Source organism: Lasioglossum baleicum, chromosome 20 (assembly GCF_051020765.1).
Source record: "Lasioglossum baleicum chromosome 20, iyLasBale1, whole genome shotgun sequence".
Lineage (NCBI taxonomy): Eukaryota > Metazoa > Arthropoda > Insecta > Hymenoptera > Halictidae > Lasioglossum > Lasioglossum baleicum.
The window spans coordinates 7,191,105-7,203,224 of NC_134948.1; the positions used below are offsets into that span (position 1 = coordinate 7,191,105).

The 12,120-nt window shown below is 36.7% G+C and overlaps 1 protein-coding gene across 4 annotated transcripts in view; it reads right to left on the reverse strand.

Annotated features, from left to right (window-relative positions):
- Positions 1-815: 815 nt before the first annotated feature.
- Hnf4 (Hepatocyte nuclear factor 4) overlaps positions 816-12,120 on the reverse strand; it is a 41,555-nt gene continuing 30,250 nt past the window's right edge. For 3 of the 4 annotated variants that reach the window (XM_076444276.1, XM_076444278.1, XM_076444279.1), the window contains 6 exons: positions 8,762-8,963; positions 7,929-8,023; positions 7,624-7,760; positions 6,413-6,683; positions 4,781-4,933; positions 816-3,564 (listed from right to left, as the gene is read on the reverse strand). In XM_076444276.1, the coding sequence (XP_076300391.1) occupies positions 3,056-3,564; positions 4,781-4,933; positions 6,413-6,683; positions 7,624-7,760; positions 7,929-8,023; positions 8,762-8,963 (1,367 nt within the window). In that variant the 3' untranslated portion in view covers positions 816-3,055. The remainder of the gene's footprint in view (positions 3,565-4,780; positions 4,934-6,412; positions 6,684-7,623; positions 7,761-7,928; positions 8,024-8,761; positions 8,964-12,120) is intronic. The other variant, XM_076444277.1, reaches the window with a different exon arrangement.

Genomic DNA, 12,120 nt, shown 5'->3' on the forward strand with positions numbered 1-12,120 from the left:
AAAAAATTAATTTTTCTAGTATCCATTATTTTAATATATTTTATCGATTAAATTCTTTTTTTTTCAAAATAATGGAAAGCGAAACTAATATATCATCTTCAACAAAAACATGTTACAGTAAAAAATAAATACAGAAAAAAAATATGCAGAAACGTGGTACAAGTTGTCCCTCAGTTTAACCAGTTTCGTTGTTTATTATTGACAATTATTTATCACTTCCACTAATTTACAGTTTGCGTGTCTGCTTAGGCACGCATTACATAAAAAAAAACGATATATATATATTATATTTCGCATTACGTATTTTTATAGTAATGTTACTTATTAATGTATTGCTAAATTAAATGTATTATTGCTTCCTATCCGGCCATAAATACAAAATCTACTAGAAGTCGCATTGTACATTTGGAAGCAACGATTTATTTACTTTAATAGCTACTTTGCAACTAAATTCGTTTCATCACATTATCAAGCTAACATTAGTTCAATTTTCGTGTAAGCAATCTTTGAATGATAAAGAAATTTTCTAAAAAACATCTAAGGTTCACTTTTGTGACAGACATTCGTTAAAATTGTTTTATTAGCTTTGAAAGTTCAAATAGACTATGCATTTCTGTTCATTTCATTGGATATTTGTTGTCCAAGGAATTCTAGTACGTTACACAAATTTTTTCGAGCTGTTGAAGAATAATTTCAGTTACATTCCAAATGTCTGGAGCATTAAGAATAAGCATGCGTACTTCGTTGCTAAAAAAAATTGCATTGCAATGGCGTGTGCTCCTTTCTTCGGTGAGAGAGGTGCTAAGACTACTATGCTAATTGATTTTGATTTATTATTGTGGAATGTGTTCTGTTACGGACAGGATACAGGATCGAAACTTCTTGAAAAAAGTCTTCAACATTTCCTGAACGTCCTGTGTAATCATCTTTTTTTTTCAATTTTTCCGTTGTATTATAACTTATACGAACATTACATTTATCTAGTTATATTTTTCAAAAATTTTTGAAAATTGAATTTCGCGCTCTTACTCTATGCGTGGTATCAACACACTATTTACATGGTTGGTACTGTGAAACAAATAAAATCATTCGAATCTTATTGTTGTCTGGTTTTATAGATTAAAAAAATCTACTAGTTATATCTTGAGATAGGACTCATTAAAAACATTGTTAAATTTGATCCTTTGTCGGATGAATATTAGTTGAAATGATAAAAGATGTCCATAGTATTGTCGTTATTGGAAAAATAGAATCTGTCATTTACAAAAATATTTGATTATTATTACAATCAATGATCACTGTGTCTGTATAATACAATGTACAATTGGTATAACAGGGTAACAAGTTGCTTACCGCGATAACAAAAATATTCTCTGCAGGAATATATTATAAATAATATAATTAATTAACCCTTTTTCTATAAATAACAGTATACTTACGTCTACATACGTAACAATTAATGTTCATTATATTATCGTTGCGTTTAGAGGTCGGTCGTGTATGGTTTGAAGTAAATGAAGAAATAATCTTGACAAAAGTTACAAAATTAACGTGTGCGTAAAAAAAGAAACAATCGTAAAAGATTATTAAATCGTAGAAATCGAAAAATCTCGAGCAATCATAACGTTCTTGTGTTCATAAAATGCAAAGATTGTTCTCGGATCTCGATTTCGCTAATCGCTAATTTTACTAACATGACCGTTGTACAAAAAAATATAGATAATTAATGACTTCATTTAATTATCGATTTTGATTAGAACCTACGATTAAGGTAATTAAGGATTAATTGAGCAATCCATTGAGCACCACTGTTACTCAATAAAACCAGAAATCGTACAGTATTTTCAATAGTCGCCAACTGTTTATACAGTTTCAACCTAGATAATTGCGGATGCTCAAGGTTATTGAAGGGTCATCTTTGTTACAATGTTTAGTTACCCCCACTATTATGCGTTTTACAAAAATAGATGTTCTCTCCGCGATTCACAGTGAGGAAACCGTCCTCGAACACACAATTAACGTTCATCCGATTATTTCGAGTTTTATTATAAAATATAAAAACTACACTTTACTCTGAATTATAAAAAAATTTGAAACCATTCTCTCAATCCTGTGGAACATGAGCGCTAGATTAGAGAAATCGTTTCGATATGGTCACGTGAGTAGAAATGTTATTTAAAAGTCACAACATCTCAAAAGTTGAATTATTTATATCAAAAAACAGTTTTCCTTCTGGAAATAAACAGTTACCTCAAAAAGGATCATTTTGAGGAAGAGCTCGGAGAACCGACATCCAGGATCTTTATAGAAATCTACTCGACTCTTGAATATCACATTATATTCAGTTAGGTGCTCCAATCTACTAAAAAATAGTTCTCAAAATTTTGCGTCAATTGTTAACATCGTGATGATTCTTTCTTTACACTTTGGAATTATTCAATGAACTAGAAATGCATGAACGATTCCACGTAAGAAGTTCATTTCAAACAGTTGCACATTCTAACGTCACAGAAACTACGAGTTGCCTGTTATGTACTCTAATATTACATAAAATACTTTCAACAATTTCTAACTGTCCACAGTGACCTTCAGTAACAGTTCCCATACATTTCCAAATGTGATTTCCACGTATCACAATATTTCGTTGAACACTAGAACAGTGAATATACAAACAGAATTTGAGAAGGCTCAAGCCACGGAAAGATTTCCGATGGTGACATGTAAAGTGTTGCCATAAGATTTTATCCTTCCTTATAAAACAGTTTCTTTCTTTAAAAAAAAAGAAGTCTTCTTCGGAATCATTTAAGATCACAAGAAATTTCGATATCCCAAGGAACATAACTCTCTTAACATGAACCGAATATTTCTCTGGATACCACAAGGTCATAAACATTTGTCACAGCGATTAAGCTCTTGAAAAAAATGCTTCCACAACGTCTGCTCCAACGTTTCCGAAATCGTAAGTACTCCAAATTGGTGCGAGTCAGACCAGCAACAGTCGAGAACAATTCACTTTCATTCCACAGGATCTACCGATCGAGTCTGTCAGGAGCCTTTAAAAAGTGGATTCACTTTCTAGACTGGGCTCCTGCTTGAACATCCTGAATCCGGACACACTGGTCACGTCCTCTTGACTTTGTATTGGTGTCAGGTCCCTCATTATGATCACGGGACTTCCCCCAGCCAGCATGTGGTCTTGAGGACTCAGTGGTGGGGCGTTGGCAGGCGTCAATGGACTACTAGGACTTTCGTTGCTGCTCACATAACTGCCAGGAGCGTTTGAGATCGGGATTGGCGTTACAGCACCGTTCACTTCAGCTGTGGCACCGCCTAGGAGCATCTCCTGCAGCAGGTTATCGATGTGTGCCACACCGAACAGCCGCACGAACTGGATTTGTTCGATCATTTGCCAGGAGATGGACTGCAGAGCTGGCAAGGTCAGGAGGATCTCACCGAATCGACCACGACTGTCGTACTGCCTATCGCTGATGTAGTCTTCGAGGTTGATCTGAATCTGCTGACGCAGTTGCTTGATTCGCTGCGGTTCGCTTAGGCCCTTTGCATCTGTTGACAAAAAACGTAGATGATTTTATGATCTGAATGCTAATAAAGCACTGCAGTCTTGTTAGTCTTGAGGACACAGGTACCTTCTATGTAGGTAAAGTATTAGGAATATTATGTAATTCAGTATTCTACGCTACTGGAAAAATGTGTTTCCTAACAGAAGCATAATCAATGAACTTGAAGTCTCCTCCACTTGACAATTACTCTACTGTAGTCTTATCTGTTTCCCTACTCTTTGCTGATTATCCATCTTCATTGTTTCCCACTTCTTTCACCACATTCCCATGAATACTATATTTATATTTTACGCTAAGCTTGTCTATGGTTCCCCTTCGAAGAACCACACCAAGATACTACGTTCTAGAAATAATAGCATCTCTAATATTACAACTAACAAAATTAGGCCACTCTAAAAGAGAGAAAACTGAGAAAGTGTTTCTACTAGCAATTGAGAAGCAGCAACCCCATAAATTAGGACTCGGAATATGACTGATCTATGGGTTGGGACTATCAGTGATAGTCAATGATTAAGGAAATAAATTCGTTGAATAATTCCTCACGGATGCATCTTTACAATCTTAATAATCGTAAATTAAGAATATTAGAACGCGTTATTTTGATGCATCCCGTAAACCTAGTGTTAGCTGCTTTCAGCACCTGATGGAACATTATTCAGGTGTCACCAGGAGGAGCTCCCAGACAGATAATCTTCAGCTTAAGAGGATGACACGCCAGGCAGCTCGCTGCAGGGAGTCTACGGTCTTCTGCAATTTATTGGAGAATGGCGGCGGCGACCGCGCCGATGATCAATTAAATCTCATTGAGACAATCGTTCTCGCGTGCCCGGCAAATCATCGCTGGATGACACGCAAATTCTTCGTACCGTTCGGCTGCGGATCGCGACGCGAGACCGCTCGAGATCATTGTTATCAGAACACGCATGGAATCCCCTAATTGGGAGGCTCATCTAATTACTGGACCGTCCATTTAATTGTTCGTTTGCTGATAAACCCGGGTCAAGTGGAAGTGTAGCCTCCAGAACATGTGGTTAGAAGACACCAAGAAAATTAAGATCTTAAACTCTTCTATAATAGGAGACTTCCACTAAATTAAACAGCGAATTGAAGGTAAGAAGATGCTGTAGAGTCTACCATGACAGTGTATGATGAGTGTATGATAGATCAGGGTTTAGGAGTGTTTAGAGAGGGAAACTTACTGGGGTCGAAAAAGACGATGGCTTTCAAGCATGCGAATTCAGTGTCGTCGATCTGCACCTCGTTCAACGGTTTCACCAGCTCGTCCATCACTCTGACGCCAACCTTGCTCATGTCCAGATCCTGATTGCGACCCTCTGCAGACAAAGATATGACTGATAACGACGGTTAAGCCGTTCCTATCGTGTACAGCTACCAATCGACTGAGTCCGGATGAGATACGAGTGTACAAGAAGCTGTGAAACCCGACAACCAGTTTGAATAGACCATCTGCACTCATGCTACTGCATTTCGCAACGTGAAGGCCGAACTCAGTCTACTAGCTACTCCCCAATACATGGTCGTGCAATTTGCTCAACGAGACTGCCGATTTCTTTTCTCTATTCAACTATGAAACTCACTTTCAATTTATTTTTCATCATATCTGAAATTCTATAATTGATGACAGCAGCATCAGTTAATTATATTATTAATCAATGTTAAAAACACATTAATGTGTAAACCAAACGAATTAAATCAACATAAATGAGTAAAATATTGTTCAATATTCATACAAGTTAATAAGATTTTCTTCAGCATCTGTAGTTAAACATTTATTAAGTAATGTTACTTATTAACAAATTGCAGGAGCTGTTTGTATCGATTGTCTCGCTTTGTATGATTAAATTCTACTCAAGTGCAAATAACATACGACAATTGTCTTCCACAAAAATTCAATTGATGTAAAATATACATAGACAATGAAAACTTTTGTGGAAGAATAATGTTAAAACAATGTTAGTTTGTTTTAGAAGATAGTTCTATCGTGCATGCTGTTGTTATTCACTCACCCATATTTTCCTAATACTTATGCCATACCTGTTTACGTAAGTGCATAAATCTCAGAAAAGCTGCGTTTACTTTTCAAACTACTTCTTATTTTTACAATCAATGATTTAAACATTAAAACGTTATAAACAAAATAATCTATGGCAGATAAATTGAAATTACGTATTCTACATGATAATTTTGCAAGCGTTTAGATAAAAGTCATTTATCAAGTTTTAACGATTACACGATTCTCTGCTCGTGTGTTCGTTTCTTTTTCGTGTTATCACCGGAAATCTTATCTATCGATTGTATTCAGAGATGAAATAATACAATGGTCATTTTTATCGCATACAATTGTATTTTTAACTGTTGTTTCTGGAAAAAATATTTTGAAGTGATAATCGTTGACTGATATCGTCGATCAGATAAAGTTAATTTTCTACAACAATACAATAATGACTCCAATTAGAAAAATAAGTATCAAGTGTTCATAATAAATATAATTTTGCATGAACTCCGCAGACTAATAATAATTATTTTTGCTCGCGAACAACGTTATCGATAGAGAGATTGAATAGGGGATTCCCCGTGTAATATAAAATTTTGCGGGAAATTTGAAAAGGGAACTAGAAAATATACGAAATTATGAAATGTTTCCGAGTTCGAATTGAAAAATAAAAGTTAAAATTTTTGGATGCAATGTTGTCAGACCACAATTCCGCCCGCGCCCGTTAGACTCAAAAAACAAGCTGGCTGATTGATTTCTTGGTTAGCACAGACACCGAAGCAGATCCCCAAGGCGGAGATTCAAAAGAAGAACGTACCAGGACAGTTTTTCGTGATGATGCAGTTGTTGCCTAACAGGAGAACGTCCTTGAGCTGCATACTACGCCTGGCAACACCTAGAAGCAGATGTTCACCAGCATGTGCCCTTAGAAGGGCGACCTGGTCGTCTAAGGTCAACTCGCTGAAGGCTGGGATATACTTGGCCCACTCGACTAGGATCAGCAACTGCTGCTTCATGCTGTCGCAGACGTCGTTTATGTTCGCGATCTGCTTCGTGCTGAGATCGATGTCGTTGCTCGGGCTGCCTAGCTGTTGGCAGAACGCTCCAGTTACCCTCCGCGAATTTTTAGCACTCGTACAGTGCGAAATGTACAGGGTGACTCGAATAAACTGGGCAACGTTGATGCAGAATCGAGTACTGCGAATCATTTTAGATAAAATGATCGGTTTCTCGTGATTGGCTAAAGGGATTTTTATGAAAATTTAATATGACGTAATGTCTGCGAAATTAAGGACAGTTTAAGTCATAATTTTGTCGACTGTGGGTTTGTTCATGAAATATAAATTGTTTTTAAAAAATGTCAATAAAGCGACTATTAGTTATGTCTCTTGTTCATCGTTTTTAAATATTTTTCTTTTTTTGATTCTCACGATCGAGAAGAATTCTTTTCGCGATTGAAAATTATCGTATTATAAATAAATGATAGTGTTCGAGTATTTCAATGGTTGGAACGTTTTTGAAAACGATCATTATAGCACGCAGTTAGGTCTTATTTGAACAGTAGCCCGAAAGACGATTCCTCGCGAAGTAAACAGCCGGATGTCTTTCCGTTTACCGCATTAATATACATCAGGGGGGGGGGGGGGCCAATATTCACACGAGCCTCATTAATTCTCTTTCTTCTCGTAATTATTGGGAGCCACGAATTCAATTTGTTTGATTAATCCCGGTAAACAAAGAGCAAGACATTGAATCTCTCATTAAACCGACCGGGCGAATTGACAAACGGATTAGCATGTTTGAGTCAATTGTACTGGCTGCTCCAAAATATACGAAGCCCATTTCGCCGTCCGATGAAGAGGAGACACGGTCGATGTATAGCGAATTATTATAACTTCGTAAAACGATAAATTCAGTCCCCTAGAAATTTTTTTTATCGCTTCTATAGACATTTGTTTAAAAAAATGAGAAATTCAGCGTTTGAGCCAGATTTTTCGAGTCACTTCGTAATTGTTGATGAGAACTGACCTCGAGAGCAGCACCGACTTGTCTGCTGAGCATCTCAGCCTGAAGAAGAGACACTACCGATAATCCACTGCCGTTGCTACTTTGTTCTTCATAGCTTGGCCTTCTACAGCTTATCCGATCCCTTTCGTTCTGTACAGCTGAACAAAATCGGAAGAAAGAGAGATTATCACCCACCTGTTGCTATCATAACAATGTTTTAAATGATTATTAACACGCCGACACAAAATATAGCCTAACGTTGATTATATCTATATTTCAAGTTCTTTCTTCTTTCTTTTTAATACGGAAAAAGCTTTTCTGCTCACCTTCTTTCTTCATGCCAGCCTTGAAACATTTCCGTAGTCTGCAGTACCTGCATTGATTCCTCTTGTCCTTGTCTACCACACAGTTCCGACTGAACCTGCAAACATACAAATATTTACATACGTGTATACAACAAATAAGGAAATTCTGTGTTTGCGTTGATGAGAAGGACGAAAAACGAAAACATTTTATTATTATTATTTCTTTGTTATACTGAATTTGTTGGATAATGTGTTCGCTATGAGATTGAGCTACCGTAATGTTTGCTAAACGATCTAGAATAACGCGCGCGTGATTTACGGTTCAGCACGTTGTATACAGATTATACAAATAAATGTTGCATCGTACAATGCATGCATGGTAAATTATGAAATCGATCAACACGATCAATCATGTCGCGATCGTAACGCGAATGCAATCATTGCTACGTAAACTTTCTGAATTAATGGAAAGAGCAAGAAGCACTTGACGCGTCGAACTGACATAGTGCAGGTGTTCACTCATTTATTATACTCGGGGGCCTCGGGGAAATTAATGGAACGAAAATTTGAATAAAGATCGATTGCGTAATTTGTATTAAAATGAAAATTGTTAACACGAACAAGCAGATATCTTTTTTATCTTCGTATTTTTGTCTGTTAGTCTTCGATGATTTTCCTATGAACAATTCGGAGAAAAGAAGGAGAAATGATTGCCGCTAAAAAAGTGGACAGAGAAAAATAGACTTGGCAATTTGATGAACTTATAATTAACAGAAAACTGGTGAGTTGCCATTAGAATTTGGTAAAATTGTTACGATTTAAAAACAAAAAAGGAAAATGGATGTTATAATGACCTGCAGGTGTACAGATGATTTTTCCTGACAGACCGCCTAAAGAATCCTTTGCAGCCATCACAGGATGCAGCACCATAGTGTTTTCCAGTGGCTCGGTCCCCGCAGATCGCACAGTGTTGTGACAAAACGCCACCCACGCCCGATCCTGGCAGCCCGAGGACCGAGCCTCCTGCTGCACCTGCACCCATGCTCAAATCGGCATCTGCAACAATGCAATTTCATCCGGTCAGCCATAAAATTTCATCTCCGACCCAACAACATTGAAAATAAATATAAAGTCAAATGCTAAAACCAGAAATGTTTCCACAATCGACAACTACCGATTGTAGTGATTTTTATTGATAACTTTTTAAGGAACTAATTACAATTAATTATATTAGATAATTCTATATGAATTATCCAATTTGTTATTTCATTAATTAAGTCCTAAAAACGTCAGTTTACATAATGTTATAATGATTTATTCGTTGTAACGAGTTATGTCAATAATTTCTTAATGATCCTTTTTACCTATTTACGTAGACGATATATGTACTGACAAATAATTATGCAAGTGGTGACTTTTGTTCTAACTCCACATTAATCAAAATTCATCGATCTAGAATCCAGAGGATCGTATTTATAAGTTATTACATATTGATGTGTCTCATTATCATTTTCCTATTGCACAGTATACATATTATATGTACGCATAAAATGATTTAACGATTGTGGCTACTGTCCAGCAAAAACTTTGCCACGAAACCTTCCATTCATTCATTAATCAATTTCCAACTCTTAAAGTAATTTCCTGGAGGACTATTCACTAGCCAAAATCCACTGCTTTGCTCATTTGCAACCTTTAAATTCATTCTATAGCATTTTTCAACCCTTTAATATTGACTCTTATATTTATTTCTTTTAATAAAAATAAAAGCGAAAAATGAATTAATATCTGAATGAATTTTCAGTCTTCGAAAATAGTTTCCAAGATAATGAATAATTATTAAATAAAATGAGAAAATTAATTCTCAATTCTTTACACAATTCAAGCTTTAAACAAGCCTTTAGCCTCAAAACAATAAGGCTTCTCTTTTTTTGCGAGGTGAAAATAGCAAGTTGGGTCACCACGGGGTTAAGTATGCAAAATACTCGAGATCCTTGAGATAGTCTTTGAATATTCCTGGTGAACTATTACGACAAGGCCTTGTACTCGCTGCGAAACTTCAATAACGTTAAATCGCGAATTTTCAGTATTTATTGCAAAACCCATCCTCGGGCTGCTGTAACACCATTTTCTGATTACCTCATTAAACATATATGACCTAATTCGCTGCAAACTGCAGTCGCAACTTATTTATTTATAAGCCGTTTATCGTTCTAACTATCGTAGTCCATTAGAATTTGCATTATAATTTGCATAACTTAAATTGAACAGACATTTGAATTTGAAAAGCGCGCCAATTCTACGCGAGACTACTACAATGGCGGTCAGCAATCGATGTACCAACCAAAGACCGTTTCAAAAATTTTGTTCCGGAAACAAATTTAGACTAAAGTTAGCAGTTGTATTAGCACCACTGTAAATGAACCGTAATATTTCACTTACTAATTATCCGCAAAAAAATTTCCCAAGACATATAGGCAAGATGTTCTTCCACCCCTAAAGAGACTCATTCGCCTAATTCCTAATTTTAAGTACTTCAACCGCAAATAATTCTATCCTATAGTTCGAATAGTAGAAGATATGTATGCAAAACCTCGATCCAAAACAGCCTGTCGGATTTTCCAAGATAAATGTCCAAAATCACGCTTCGGACCAGGAAGACCCACTCAAGGGACTCCTTCGCCTAACGCCGGTTAGAAAACAGACTATGCAAAAATCTGCAGGGAATAAAAACGTGTGCGAATGAAGAGGTCAGTCGGCCGTGTGTCGCAAAAACTGTCGTCGAACGTTTTCCTTTTTTTTTCTGGGCCGACAATGTGCGATCAGGATAATATCATGCGAACGACGACGACGCGCGACGCACAGATATCGTCGCCGCGGGAAAAACTCGTGTCGGGCCTTGGAATAATTTATAAAGAGCAATTCATCGCGCTTTATTGCCGTACTATTTTCCTTTACTGTTCAATATTCATCCATTTTCCTATGCTGCCCGCGTTACGAAACTCCTATACTATCATCTCGCCCTACAACCCTAATCACTTCGTCCAGCTTCGCAACACCGGTCGGTTCGGATAGTAGAGGTTTCGCTATATCGCGGATTACAGGAGTAAATGGAACCCGAATGGCGTCGTCCTGGGTATCATTTTAACCGCAAAAATGTCAGTAACATCATGGCCAAAGTTTCACAGAGAAATAATTATAAGCATACATGTTATCGTTAAATTTGTACGAGATTGTGCGGTATTATGGTGCGGAGATAGTACACAGATCGCGAAGCTTTTTAGCATCATTGAATCGATGTTAAGTGTTTCAGAGCTCTAAAGCTCAGAAATAGAAACCAGAGAAAAAAAATACAGAGGTTCGACCGCGTCTGAAAATAAACTGACGGAATAATGCTCGACCTTGGTGATAAAACGGAAATTGCGGCCCATAGTTTCTTTCCCCCGCGAACAAAATTCGGTGATAACCGAGGACATTGCATCGCATCATTGGATCTGTACCCGAGATCGCTTAACCGGGGAATTAATCGTTCGATGAAAAATGCCACTGATAATTCTAACACTGAAAATGGTAAAAATATTTTACCATTTAAAACTTTGTACATATTGTAATTAAATATTAAACTAAATGTCCAAAAGCCCAAGCTCAAGCTGATTTCACTTAAAACCAGTTGTGTACCGATTACGTATTATAGCAAAGTTACAAAAACATATTTTTTCTAATAAAAAGAAAATTGTTTCTCCACAGAACGATATCTGTTAAAAGGCATGAGCATTTGCATTTCGAGCGCATTGTACTCAAACCTTGGACTGTCTCGTAAAATTGTCGTTACATCATTCTTCTAGTAAATAAACAATAGTTCTCTCGCTTTTATACCGCCGCGTGCAACAAACTTTTGATACTAACCGGCCGCGAGCTACGCTTTCACCGAAGCAAGTTGTTTGCGCATCGAAAGAACTTTATTTTAACTGAAACGAGACTGTATAAACAATTCGACTCGTTATGAACGAAGTAAAATAAAGCCTTAAAAATTGATTGCGTGTTTTCGTTGGTTGTTTTTCTCCGTGCGGATTTATGGTTTGCAGAAAACACGTTTACGAGTGCTTAATGAAAGTGATTGTAAATCACTATGTTCGATGATGTTTGTTGTCGCTGTGACGTCTATTATAGTGATGTGGAAATTATGTAAGGGAATTGTTTATAGAAATGGATA